The sequence below is a fragment of the Nomascus leucogenys genome, chromosome 17, assembly GCF_006542625.1.
Source record: "Nomascus leucogenys isolate Asia chromosome 17, Asia_NLE_v1, whole genome shotgun sequence".
Classification (NCBI taxonomy): Eukaryota; Metazoa; Chordata; class Mammalia; order Primates; family Hylobatidae; genus Nomascus; species Nomascus leucogenys.
In genome coordinates, this window is record NC_044397.1 from 2,621,506 (window position 1) to 2,636,191 (window position 14,686).

The 14,686-nt window shown below is 43.7% G+C and overlaps 1 protein-coding gene across 1 annotated transcript in view; it reads left to right on the top strand.

Moving 5' to 3' along the window:
* DNAH8 (dynein axonemal heavy chain 8) overlaps positions 1 to 10,141 on the top strand; it is a 317,387-nt gene extending 307,246 nt beyond the window's left edge. The window contains exons 92-93 of the mRNA XM_030796747.1: positions 5,899 to 6,020; positions 9,456 to 10,141. Of these exons, the coding sequence (XP_030652607.1) occupies positions 5,899 to 6,020; positions 9,456 to 9,743 (410 nt within the window). The 3' untranslated portion in view covers positions 9,744 to 10,141. The remainder of the gene's footprint in view (positions 1 to 5,898; positions 6,021 to 9,455) is intronic.
* Positions 10,142 to 14,686: the final 4,545 nt, after the last annotated feature.

The following is a 14,686-nucleotide window of genomic DNA, read 5'->3' on the forward strand; positions in this document are numbered from 1 at the left end:
TATTTGTCTTAATGCTCTCCCTCCCCTTCCCGCACCAATAGGCCTCAGTGTGTGTGTTCCCCTCCCTGTGTCCATGTGTTCTCAATGTCCAACTCTCACTTGTGAGTGAGAACATGTGGTGTTTGGTTTTCTATTCCTGTGTTAGTTTGCCGAGGATGATGGCTTCCAGCTTCATTCATGTCCCTGCAAAGGACATGATCTCATTCCTTTTTATGGCTGCATGGTATTCCATGGTGTATATGTACCACATTTTCTTTATCTAGTCTATCATTGATGGACATTTGGATTGGTTCCATGTCTTTGCTATTATAAGTAGTGCTGCAATAAACATACGTGTCCATGTGTCTTAAAGCAGAATGATTTGTATTCCTTTGTGTATATACCTAGTAATGGGATTGCTGGGTCAAATGGTATTTCTGGTTCTAGATCCTTGAGGAATTGCCACACTGTCTTTCACAATGGCTGTGGAGAAATAGGAATGCTGTCACACTGTTGGTGGCAATAAATTTTCTGAAAAGCTTCCTTGGTCATTCTAATGAGTGAAGAACCTTGACCTTGGACCTTTGCTACCCAGTCTGTGGTCCACCAGCCAGCAGCATCTGTATCACCTGCGAGCTTGATTGAAATGCAGAATTTCAGGCCCCACTCTTGATCTACCTACTGAATCAGAACGTGCACGTTTAGTACATCCCCCTCCTCAGGTGATTCCCATGAACATTAAGGTCTGAGAAGCCCTGCCTTAAAACAGAGCTGGTGCCTGGGTTCCACCTCCAGAGATTCTGATTGTATTGATCTGAGCTGTGACTTGGGAATTGGGAGTTTTAGAAGATTCCTGGGTGTCTCTAATTTTCAGCAGTTTAAGGTCTCTGCCTTACAGCAAAGAACCGGGAAAGGTGCTTGGTGCATTTTTATTCAATGGGGTTGACCAACCCTATCTTCGTTTAATGATTTCTGACCTTTTGTTCAATTTACCAATGAACTACATTTACTTCTCATTTGGGGGAAAAACTGCCTGTCGTAAACTCGTGGCAGGAACATCATTTCTCCTCATCTTCAAAGATGCTACTGGGAAGCTTAGTAACTGATTAGGCAGGAAATACTGCACAGCCTAAGGCCTATTGCATAAGGACCAGTTCATTTATTAAAGAAAAGAAAATGTTGCTTATTTTTAGTATAAATCATTACCAAATGCCAACCAACTCCTTATAAATTTGAGAAGAGCAATCTTCCTGATTAGTTATTTCTTTCATCTTTTCTAAGACCTTGTATGAAATGATATTTAAAGCACTCCAGCTCTCTTTAAGCCAGCTGATTGCACAAGTCAAGCAACAGCCGTGAGTGTGTTGAACTGTTGGATTACTACTATTATAGGAATACACACATAACAAGTGTCACTTTAGACCTGAGTTTCCAAAGTAGAATCCTAGCTTAAAAGGGAATTTTTAAAAAGAAAGAAAACAGGAAACTGTATTGTATTGGGAGGAGTCCGGAGGGGAGATGAAAAAATCATTTGGATTTTGTGTGTGGGGGTAAGTGGGGTGTAGCTGTCTATAACTTTCATTAAGTGCTTTTTTTTCTTCTCTTTATAAAGTAAGCTGCAGGCTTTGGGTTGGCAAACCCCAGGGGGTTGCAGAAATCTGAGGCTGCTACCTTTTTATCTGCCTTCACGGTACTGTCCTCTTCCCCCAGCTCCTCCCTGACCCTATAGACCAGACCTCAGACTTTCCAGCTAACTGCTTCCCATGAGCCACTACTCTGATATCAGTCTATAACCAACGGAGCTGGGGGGTCCAGGCTTGGTGAACAACCCTTCTCAGCCCACTCAATCAGGGTGCTCCCTACCTGCAGGCAGGAGGCAACACCCTGTCTGCTACCATCCTCTCCTTCCAGAGCCCACCTGCCTGCCCAGCCCTGCCCTGCCCAGTCGAGCCATACCTTGCTTTGTCCCATCTGGGGGTGCCCTGCTCAGGGATGGGCTGGCAGGGCTGCACTCAGCTTCTCTGGTAAGCAGAGACTCAAGAAACCTCTGGGGTCTTGTTTTCTGGTCGTGTGATCCCAGGGGTGCACATGTTCCCCTTGGGTGTCTGAACAGAAGGGCCTGGGAGGGAGGGCTACACCCCTGCAGTCTTGCTCTGCTGATGTAGTGGGCAGCTGCCTACCCCCACCCCACCCTGCACTGTGGGCTCCAGAATCGGCAGATTAAGCATTTTATAAATTGTATTTTAGATACATGTTTCAAACTTGTGAGTTTTTTAAAAAGAACAAGCTTGACAAGTGTTTTAAGAATTTTATTATGCTTTATGGGTTTGAGTGGGAAGAATTTTTTTTTAAGCATCTGATTTAGACCACATGTAACTCAGATGTTTAAATAATCAAATCATCTGTTTTCATTTGGGTGGTTTAATCTCATGAAAAATAAAAGGTTACTATTGTTGAAGATTTTCCCCAACTTTTTGTTTCTCCCTTTGGAGTTAAACATATGAACATAGGAATCATTTTTCCACCACTGGTGATTGAAATTTGGTGTAGGAGTTATTAAAACTAAATTATGCCAGCCAGGGGCTCAGTGGCTCACCCCTGTAATCCCAGCACTTTGGGAGGCCGAGGCAGGTGGATCACGAGGTCAGGAGATCGAGACCATCCTGGCTAACACAGTGAAACCCTGTCTCTACTAAAAAATACAAAAAATTAGCTGGGCATGGTGGCGGGTGCCTGTAGTCCCAGCTACTGGGGAGGCTGAGGCAGGAGAGTGGTGTGAACCCGGGAGGTGGAGCTTGCAGTGAGTGGAGATCGCACCATTGCACTCCAGCCTGGGTGACAGAGCGAGGCTCCATCTAAAAAACAAACAAAACAAAACAAATAAACAAAAAACTAAATTGTGCCAAAACAAAAGTACTGCTTTCAAGCTCTTATAAAGAAAAATATGTCAATAGTCTTTAAAAATTATACAGGCTTCAAAAAATCAGCTTTTCATTCCATTAGACTTGTTATCAGTCTACAAGAAAGATGGCCATTCATTTTTTAAATTCAATAATGAACAGTTCATTGGATTTGCTACCCTTTGAGTGCCGCAAGGATCATGCTGTCTTTAGGAAGCAGAAACAAAACGATCAAGATTTGAAAGGACATGTATCTTCTCTACGTTCTCTGAACATGGGAATGGCCCGTTAACGTTTCCTATCTCCACTCTCAGGCTGCAAATATATTTAACATTTTCCGTTCTTAATAGTACAAGGTAACATAAGTGTGTTCTAGAGTCCACCTCCTGGCATTCCTACGCATTAGGAGACTTGTGGCTGAAGTCAGCTGGCCAACATCATTCCCATTAGGGAGCGCCTGTCCCCCTTAGGGAGAAGATAAGAAATGATGTCTCCTTATTCGCACAAGAGTTTTTCAGAGCTCTGATGATGGCTGAAGTCTTTGAAGCAGATGTGCTAAATAAGCGAGAATCCAGCTCTATCCTCCTCCGGCACCTATGACATTGTCTTGAGTGCCACAAGGAGTGAGGTCAAATTTGCAGCTTAGCTGGAACTTTAAATGTTATAGGAAAATGTAATTATTCAACTTGTGCAAATGGATGGTTAAGACCAGGATTCATGCCTTGTACATTATGTATGACCTTGTAGATTCGTAGATCAGTAATGAATCTTAAAATATCATAAAATAGGGTTGATTTAATTCCAAGTCCACAAAACCCTACTAGGATATACAGTGTCTAATACATGGATGCACACTGAATGTGGAATGGTGAAAATCACATTTTCATGGAGTGCCTTAGAATGGAGAATTGGGTTTTATTATTCTGGTCATATATACCATTGACTGGAAAACACACCACATGTTTTACTGCTAAAGTATGGGCGCCTCGATGTTTAAAATGGAAGTTGCCTGGCACAGTGGCTCGCATCTGTAATCCCAGCTACTCCAGAGGCTGAGGTGGGAAGATCACTTGAGCCCAAGAGTTTGAGACCAGCCTGAGTAACATAGCAAAACCTTGTATCTAAAATAATAAAAAAAGGAAGTCAACATAATCACATGCTAATCAAATCCCCTCAGGTGACTCCACATAGAGCACAGGCATTGACCAGCCACTGCTGCCAGGCAAACTTCCACTACATTTCCTGCCTCCTATGCTTAACATTTTGTATCATAAAACCAGTCTCTCCTACTAGGCACTCGGTTTCATGAAACTATAGCTTTATAAGAATCTTCTATAAAAGTCCTTCACTCAGCTGCTTTGGTTGATTGGTCAACTCTTCTTTTGGGTTAATGCAAAGGCCCTTCTTTACCACACCTAATCCTATTTTAGTGGGCGCTCCGAGTAAACGTGTCAAGATGCAAATAAAGCCAAACCATTTGAATTTTTATTTAAACTTTGAGTGGCTTCTCTCCATCCACAGACTTAAGTCCAAACTCTGACCTAGAAAAATCACTCCTCTATCTTCGTTCTAACCTTATCTGCTGTCACTGACTCCACGCTGTCTCAGCCATCCATGTGTGTGTGTGTGTGTGCTGTTCCTTTACCTAGAATTGCTCCATCTGGCAAACTCCTATGCAGCTCTCAAGAGTCACCTGCCACTTCATCTTCTCAATTAACGCTTTCCCTGAGTTGTCTTCCCGAGTAGTTAACTTTGTTCACACCTTTGTTCATAATGACAACATTGCGTCAACGTCCAGCCTCCCCCACACTCCCTCTGGACTGAGCTCCTTGAATGTGGGCCTCATGGATGGCCTCTTCATCTTTGTGGTCATCCCACATAGTACAGGGCTTGGTACATGGTGGACACTTCAGCAAGATTTGACAGAGGAATGAAAGCATGACCATATGAGTGCCTCTCCAAGTGTCTCATTTAATAATGGGGAGAACTTGACTCAGTAAAGCCAGGCTAGGACCTGTTCTTTCTTTCCAACTCCAAGGGATCTCGACTCAGTGCTTATAATTATGCCTTGCAACTCTCCCCTCCCCCAACTCCCATTCCAACCTGATAAAATGTTCACTTTTGTGTTGTTTTGTGCATACATTGGCATATGCTGGTTTGGTTCTCAGAGCTCACTAATCTAGGAGTAGCAGGAACACGCGCATTATAAAATTTTACTCATTGGAGAGCTTTATGATTTTTAATATTTACATGGAGGCCAAAATAAAATATGTAGATCATAAATATGTTTTCTTAAGGTTTTGAAGTCCAGTTTGAAGTTTAGGGTATTTTTTTCTAACATTGATTGTTACTCTCCAAGAAAGGCTTATCTTATTGAATTGAATGGCATGATTTGCAAATATTAACTTTAAAGAAAAGCCACAGTGTACGGAACCGCATATTGTCTTAAAATCACTGTATTATGCACATTAAAATATGTAGCTTTCCTTTCCAGGGTGATTGCTTTGTTTGGTCAAATTGGAAGTCAGGTTTTCTATTTTGGCATTATGCCTTATTTCCCTAGACTAAATGAAATTGTTCCATTATAGCAAATAGAAGCTTGATAATGGTTTGATTCAAGTCTAATTGGAATGCTATTCTCAGAATATTTCACCATTCCGATCTTATTCCTCGATATTATATTTTCAAATAGAGACTATGAGCTAGAACTGGGTTACAAGCCTTTAAGACTTGAGCAGCTGAAATCTCAGGAGAGTTTCAAACCAAGGCCCAGTTTGAAGTATAAACGGTACTGCTTTCCTGCTGTCAGCAGGCGAGAAAGATTTAGCTCATTGCGGGTCCCCACAGAAACGAAACACTGAGAGAAATGTCTCCCCTGGGGTTTGCCCTCAACTCCTTTTGAGATGGATGTGTAGTTTGGAGATTGATAAGCAAGTAGCACTTAACATTGTTTTTAAAGCAGATTGTTTTTAAAGCAGATTGCAACAAGGCGTCAACATCTCTTCTTTTTTTCTTTAAGGCTTCCTCACAGCAATGAGGCAAGAAGTGACCCGTGCCCACAAAGGCTGGGCACTGGACACTGTGACCATCCACAATGAAGTTCTGAGACAGACCAAGGAGGAGATCACGTCACCCCCTGGGGTAGGCATTGCTGGGCAATAGCAGGGACTGTTCTGGAGCCAGAGCCGAAATTTCAAGTTCTGCTTAAAACTGAGCTGTGAGTGCCTTGGTTAGGTCCATTTTCTTTGCAGTGAGGGTTCCCTCCGTCATAACCAGAAGACATCAGTGCCAAAGCCTCCCCCATCTGCCAGAGTGGAAGATTAATGACAAGGTCTAATGAGCTCTTAGAACTCCATAGACTACATTTCTACAAAATTACAAGTTATACTTGTGTTTGCTAAAAAGGCTTTTTGGCCAGGTGCGGTGGCTCATGCCTATAATCCTAGCACTTTGGGAGGCTGAGGCAGGAGGATCACTTGAGCCCAGGAGTTCAAGACCAGCCTAGGCAACACAGGGAGACCCTGTCTCTACCAAAAACAAACAAACAAACAAAAAAAAACTAGCCCGTCGTGATGGCACACATCTGTAGTCCCAGCTACTTGGGAGGCTGAGGTGGGAGGATTGCTTGAGCCCTGGAGGTTGAGGCTGCAGTAAGCAGTGATCACACCACCAGACTCCAGCCTGGGTGACAGAGTGAGACCTAGTCTTAATAAATAAATAAATAAGGCTTTTCTACACATCTCCAGCTACTGCTGTGGGCTACTCACAGATTCTATTGTAGGCAGCAGAGCAGTGCTGAGGGCAGCAGAGATGAAGGGGACTAGCAGGTTGGAGCCAGGGGCCATTTCCAGGGGTGTCCCCTTTGAGTGGAAAGGAACATGGCTGGGGGAAGAGCCCCCACTTCCTGGATGCTGATCTGCTCAATGACTGTGGGCAAATTCTTTAACTTTTTTGAGTCTTCACATCTTCATCTGCAAAATGAGCATGATAATTCAACCTTATTAAAGGAGTTGTGGCCAGGCATGGTGGCTTACGCCTGTAATCCCAGCACTTTGGGAGGCCGAGGCAGGAGGATCACTTGAGGTCAGGAGTTCGAGACCAGCCTGGCCAACATGGTGAAACCCGTCTCTACTAAAAATACAAAACTTAGCCCGGGGTGGTGGCGGGCACCTGTAATGTCCCAGCTACTTTGGAGGCTGACGTGGAAGGATCACTTGAATACAGGAGGCAGAGGTTGCAGTGAACTGAGATCCCGCCACTGCGCCCCAGCCTGGGTGACAGGGCGAGACTCTGTCTCAAATAAATAAATAAATTTTAAAAAATGGTAGTTGTGAAGATTTAAATGTGATCATTCAGGTGTGGTGCTGGACCCCATGTATACTCTCAATAAATCAGTCTCCCTTTCCTTTTCTCTGATTTTCATTCCCTCATTTGTCAAGTAAGGGGGCTGGACAAGATGATTTCCAGGTTCTAGCCAAGTTCCCTGCCACCTTATAACGAGGGCTGCCTTTCCTTCAGTTTCCAGTATTATCTTCCTCATTCCTGTCTGAGGCCTCACCAGAAGCACCTTAACCTCCAGGTTCCCACCAACAATCTCTTTTAGGCAGTTTCAAAATTCCTCCAGCCTCTCCCCATTATGCATTTCCAGAATTCCTTCCACATCTGTAGGCATATGTTACCCCAGCATCCTGCTTCCTGGAATCAAAATCTGTGTTCCTTTCCAAAGGCTGTCATAACAGAGTATCATTACCCTGGGTGGCTAAAAACAACAGAGATCTATTCTCTCACTGCTTAGGAGGCCAGAAGTCAAATCAGGGTAGGGTTGGTTTCGACTGGAGGCCCCAAGGGAAAATCTTGTTCTAAGCTTCTCTCTTAGCCTCTGGTGGTTGCTGACAATCTTTGGCTTTCCTTCATCATCACAATCTCTGCCTCCATTCTCACATTCATCTGTATAAGTATATATATCTCTGTGTCCTCTCCTCTTCTTATAAAGTTACCAGTCACATTGGATTTAGGACCTACCTTAATTCAGTATGTCCTTATCCAAACAATGTGTGCAAAGTCCCTATTTCCAAATAATTACATTCCAAGGTTCTGGGTGGACATGAAGTTTTGGGTGACACTATTCTATCTACCACACCTTCTCACTGACTTTTTAAAGTTCTGAGCACCCTGGAGAGGGATACAATTTACCATACGATGGCTTTTAAGTGGTCCCATTATTCATGTAGTTGATTGTCACCCACTGAGTTAATGATGGTAACCATATGTCCTGATTTTCTGGGACTGCCCATGGTTTTACTGTCAAATCATGTGCCTCCGTTTTTGGTTCAAAAAACATGGTCCTCACACAGTGATCCCATACAGGGGGATTCCAGAAAACACTCTGCAACGAATCTTACTGTCTTTCATTCTAATCAGCATTTACTTCCCTGATCCGATCCTCACTGGAGGTGGAAAAACAGTCACCATCCTCTACATTTATCTATTTGGTGAGCTGGCATGATTGTCGGAGCCTCCCCGTGATTCTCCTTCAGCCTTTCTTTTTTTGGTGAATATGTGTTCTGTGGCTGCCCACTGCCTACAGGATCCAGTTTAAACTCTTCAGCTTAGCACCCAGATCCTTCCACGGTCAAGCCCTAACTTCTTTTACAACCATTGAGCCCTCTGATAAAGGAAATACTGGGGCTTTTCTGGGCCGCCCTGCCTTTCTTCGTAGTGTTACTTCTGCCTGTGATGCCTATGCTTTCTCCTCTGTCTTTCCAAACACAGCCCCCTGCTTCAAGCCCATCAAGGCCCGTCAAGGCCATCACCTCTACAGAGGCCCCTCAGCACTCCAGCCACTGGGACCTTGCCTCAGAAGTCACCGCTCTCACCCCCAGAACAGTTCACCAGGCACTACCAGTAACAAGTGTGTGCTGCTATTCAATTCATATCTTTAAAAAATTTTTCTGCACCTATGCATCTTACCTCCCTGATTTAATGATGAGGACCCCCAGGGTAGGGCCTATTGTATAAGAGAGACACTGGGGAGGGTGGCCAGATGCTGCCCCTGCCGTGATTCCCCTGGCTCTACCATACCTGGCCTCTGGGGGCGCTCTGACTCTCCCACTAGCTGGGCCTGGCTGTGGAAACCTCACTTCATCCTGTGACTGAGATGAAGTTGAGACACAGGTTGGCTTGGCCAGGGGCAGGCCGAGATCCCACATGACAGCAGCTCCAGATCCTGTTCCATGCTCCCACCTTCCACCAACTCAAACCAGACCTCTCAGAGACTTTCACCTTCCTGTAGAGGTGATCTGGTGCTACCGGCTAAGCTTGTTGCTCAGGGAGGCCACCCCCACACTTTAATAACAAACACGAGCATTTCTACAGCACTCATAGCCTCAGCACAGGCTGCAGGAGAAAACTGGGCTCCGTATTTCACGAATGCAATGTGTCCGGTGGTGCTTTCTCCCTCTGGTAGTGTTTTAAGACTGGTGTGTGTTTTATTTCCAAACTGACAGCCTTTATGACTAATTTTGCAGCACCTAGTTTAAAAAATAAATCCTATTACCTTATGCTTGACTCTTCCAGGAAGGTGTGTATATTTATGGGCTCTACATGGATGGAGCAGCCTGGGACAGACGGAATGGGAAGCTCACGGAATCCACCCCCAAGGTACTCTTCGCACAGTTACCCGTGCTGCACATCTTTGCCATTAACTCCACGGCACCCAAGGACCCCAAGCTGTATGTGTGTCCTATTTACAAGACACCCAGGCGAACTGATTTGACCTTCATCACTGTGGTATATTTGCGAACAGTGTTGTCCCCGGATCACTGGATCCTGAGAGGAGTGGCCCTTTTGTGTGACATCAAGTAAGTTCATTTCCATCTGCTGAGGGCACCAGAACCCACATAGACAGCCTGTGCTATTGAGGGACTCAGTGATGTGCGTGTCTTTTCTCCCCAGTAATTACTTAATTACTCTTTCTACATTAAAAAGTTGATGTTCTAAAATTGCTAGTGTGTGTTTTCCTCACATATCAAGATTCAAAAAGATCACTCTAAATGAATGCTTTTTATTCTGGGAAATCATATTTCATTATAATTACTTTTTAAAGATAAAACCCTGTTTGGATGTTAGAACACTTTGGAAGCTCTGAATTTTAAAAATTTGAAAGTGTTGATATGTGACATCCTAAAAAGAGCCTAGTAGTTGTAAACTTTTCCCTCAGGTAGGTACCAATTTCCCTTGAATAAAATCTAGTCACGTCTCTGTTTGTGCTAATGTGTTATCTTTTGTTCTTTTGAGTTTGGTATTCTCTCTGTGCTTCTGAAATGGAAACTGAAGAGATCCAGCCAGTACTCCTCAGTAGTACAGCTGTTCAGTATGCAGTGTTTAAGACAGAAAGTCCACTGGGATGGCCGTTCTTGTGATTTATTTTAATTTTATTTTATGTTGTTTTATTTTAATTTTTACTGCTTTTGAGGCCCAGAGAACTTAGACTCTCCAGCTCTCCCTCCCAACTCCAATTCTGCAGGAGATAATGAAACACATTTCTAGGCAGCAAATGGAGAAGGGAAAAACAAACCCTATCAAATGAAATTAGGTTACATGCTGAATGTCTTAAAAAGCAAAGTCTTTAAAAAGTGAAGCTATTTCTTATTCTGTAGCTAGTCTAAAACTCAGTTTGAACCTTGATTTCCTGCTAAAGGAAATTGTCAATTTAACAAAACAGATGGGGTCCTATACCGAATGCTCATGCGGCTTCAGGACAGTGAAGAAGTGTCTCTACCAGTCTTCTCATCTAGAATCCTTGTGCCTGCCCACAGCTAAATGCACGAGCTTCATTCCTTCTGTCTATTCTGAAGGAGGGAATGTTTCAAGTTGCCTTGTTTCCCTCTCATCCTTCTGCCACCTTGATCAGAGATGCTGATGACAACACCAGGCAACCAAGCAATAGCCCAGGTAAGGTTTACAGAAAAGACCCCAGAGAAAACTCTGTCACAGTCTAGTATACTTTCAAACAGTAGAAAACACATTATGAAATGCAAATTGTAGCAGTGGCCTCTGGTATTTTCCTGATATTGATTCAGTGTCAAAACCATAGAACTTTAAAAAAAATTAAGGCAGTTTTAAAAATAAAGTAGCCAAGCCCCTGGCTCAAGTGTTTCAGCACTTTCCTTGGCCAATACACACACTCAAGTAAGGATGGCATTCTCGAGAAAGAATGTCCTCCTGAACTGAGGCTAGAATTTGGAAGCACCTGTCAGTCTGGGTGGACACAGAGAAAGTTAAACACCATGACATTATAGCAAACCAAGCTGCATGTTCCAAAATCAAACACACATGTTTTATTGATAGCCCTGTCCAGCTGCTAAAACAATTGAAGGCAAATGGATAGTCGAAACCCCTGGATGTCATGATAGTTTTTCCAAGAATAACAATTAGAAGGCTTCTAGACCAAATCGAGAAAATGAGTGTTGGAATTACAGAGATGACAATTAGAACGGAAGCAAAGTAAGGCATTTGAAAGACGGTATGGAGGTAAAATTTGGGGACTCAGAAACTGAGCTGAGATGAAGGATAGAAAGGGTCTAAAGATAAGGCAGTTTATAGACTGGGGAGTCTAGCTGGATGTTTCCTGTATCGTTAAAATTTGGGGAAAAGAGGTATTTTGCTAGCCCTGTGCTTATAAATAGCTGCCAGGGTCTCTGAAGAGAGACTTAAAGATCTGTGTGCTCACCGTTGCTCCCAGCGAGGCCCGTGAATTAGTAATACTGTAGTGTACCTGTATGCCAGGCATTGGTCCAAGCACTTGATGGGAATTAATTTATGTAATCCTTGCACCAACCCCATGAAATTGATACTGATATTATTATCTCCATTTCACAGATTAGGAAACTGAGGCACAGAGAAGCTAAACAACTTGCCCAAGTTCTCACAGCTAGTGAGTGACAGAGCTGGGATGAACATAGGCTTAGGGCTTCTGATGTACTTTGTAAGACAATACTGGGTTTTTAAAAAGCCACAGTCCAAAGGCATGAACCATTAAAATTCATAATTGTGTATAGAAAATAATATTATCTATGTTTCTCTGACTTGTTAATTTGAACAGCTTTCATTATCTAAATGGACAGAAAAATGCGCATAGAAGAGAGATTATAAGGCAAATATCAGCATTCGTGTGATATGCAAATAAATGTATATTTAAAATTCATGGATTTTGAAGAGAATTAGTTGGTTCATTTTAACGTGCTTTTTCTGGGCTTTCTTGAATATTCTATACCAGTAGTTGCATTGCATGGTAACCAGAAGGAGCATGGCTGGAGAATTTTGCCCTAAACTCCAAGTGAGAAGACATGGGGTTTAGTCCTGAGACACAGGGCCCGTGCAGGGCTGCTACCTTGTCCACATGAAAAAGAAGAAAAGATAACTAAAATGTTATTTTCAAGAACACAATTCAGCAAGGGATAAATGGGAGCAAAAGTGTAAAAAATAATACACTATCCTAAATGAAGAAAAATAGTTAAGGAACTATGGAGATTGTTTCCACTTAAAATGCCAAAAAAAAAAAAAAAAATTCGTAGTTAAAGTAACTCAGTGACTTAATCCAGGGTATCTAATAGAATCTCCAACGTTGTCTTTTTTTAAGGTTTTAGAAAAATAATCCTACTTTAGATATAAAAAGATGCCACATGACAACACTCTAGGTATAGTTGGGATATATAGCATACATCCAGAAATATGCACTAATATTGAATGAATGAAGACACCAAGGGTTTTCCAGGGCTGTGACAAACACGTTGGCTTGTGTGCCTTTTCAGTATTCGATAAAAAATTATCTACTCATTAAAAACACTAAAAGCCTTGTCCCCTCCCCCCTCCCTCCCTCCCTGTCTTAGGTGAGGCTCTCTGGAAAAAGCCTCTGAGATGGAGCTGTACGTGCAGGAGGTTTCCTGGAAACGGCTTTTAGGAGCATCACTCACTGGCGAGTGAAGGAGGCAGGACAGGGCAGAGGGAGAGGTTGGGCTGCGATGCAATCACAGTGAAGGCCTCAGCCACCCCTGGAGCTATGGAGCAGGGATGTGCAGCATGGGGTGGGGGGCACAGGGGCTGAGACGGCCAGGCAGCTGTGAGCCAGCACTTCTGGCAGCTGGGGAGGACAGCCTGGGACCTGAAGGCGTCCGTGTCCTGCCTTTCTTCCTCCACGCTCTTCTCATCTTCTTTCCCCACCTCCTTTAATTTAAAAACAAATCATGAACATACTTTTCCTTGCTTCCTCTTTATGCTTTCCTCAGAGGATCTTAACAACTGAAATCAAGAGTGTTTTTGACACCTGCGTGCAGACTCCGTATCCCTGAAATGTAGAGAGCTTTTCAGAATGTCTGAAATGGTGGGCAAGACACCAGAGGGACATGTGGCTTCTGTCCTCTCTGAGAGGCAGGGAAAGAGGGGGTCCCTGGCTGAGGGAGACCCTAGACTGAGCACAGTAACCGGATAGGTTCTGAAGAGACCTCCAAGCACAAAGACAACTGAAACCTGAAAGTCTCCTTTTACTTTGCTGTTTTTCTCAGAGTCATGAATTTCCTCGCAACTTTTGAGGGATAGAGCTGTATTTTGCCTTCGAAAAATTACTTTTGTGTCTTGAGCAGTTGCAAAAAAGCTAGTCAACTCTGTCGTTTCTATCTTCCAGCATCTGGCTTTGACTGCAGATAAGAACCGAGGTTTTGAACACTCAAGTCTTGATTTACATCCAACCTTCTAAGATGAACATAAATACTTTGGAGTAATGCTTAAGAAACGAAGCTGTTCTGTCTACCCTGAATCAATACCAATTCCTTACAGAAGCTGTTGGCTTATAGAAGATTACCCTAACCCATTCCATTCTCCCCAAAAACAAACTGGAGAGGAGGAGCTCACAGTTGCTTCCAGCCCTCTGGGGCTTGCAAGATCACCCTTCTTGGGAATGTGGGATGTGACAGGGTGACAGTGTTACCGTTGTTTCTTTATAAGCTGCTTTGACTGAACAGGTGTCCTCAGGGAGTGTGGAAATTCCTCTTCACACATGTGCTGTGCCGGCAGCTCCCTGTTTCTCCTGACAGAGCCGCCTCTCCTCTCATCCTCACCCAGGACGTGACTGGTTCATTAAAGCACCTCCTCTATTTCCAGGCAAAATCCCCACCTCACCTGGTGCAGGGATTTGATGCTTGATTTCCCCGCATCTTCCCAGCTTCTTCAAGATGGGGGGCTATGAATGCGAGGGCTCTGTCCCCATCTCCTAGATGACAAATCCATCGGCGTTTCTGTCACTGGAACCTCAGCCTCCTCAGACATGTGAGCAGGGATGTCAACCTGTGTCTGGGGGATAAGGACACCTATCTGTCATTTGTGGTTTCTGTGTGGTCCTTCCTGATTATGCAAACACTTTCCTTTCCATTGTTCCTCTTCTATTGTCCCCCTAAAGGACATCCGGTGTCCCTTCATGATAAGAAACTGAATGAGACAAATAGAAAATGCTCTTCCCCCTCCTCCTGCCTCTCCCTCTCTCTCTCTGTCTCTCTCTCTGTCTCTGTGTGTCTCCTGTATGAGTGTGTGTGTCTGCCCCTCTCTCTCTCCCCAACCCCGCTCCCTCCAGAGCTGATAACTAGCTCTTTGGCTTTTAGCTAGACTACGTCAGAAGCTTTGTCTATTATGTGTCATCCCCTCTCTTGGGGAAAGCAGTCACTTTTAGTTTTTTTCCATGTTTATGGAATTTTTTAGAGTAGACTTGCCCTTTCTGCCTGGTCTGCTTTCTCTGGAAGCCCATACCAGTCCTCGGC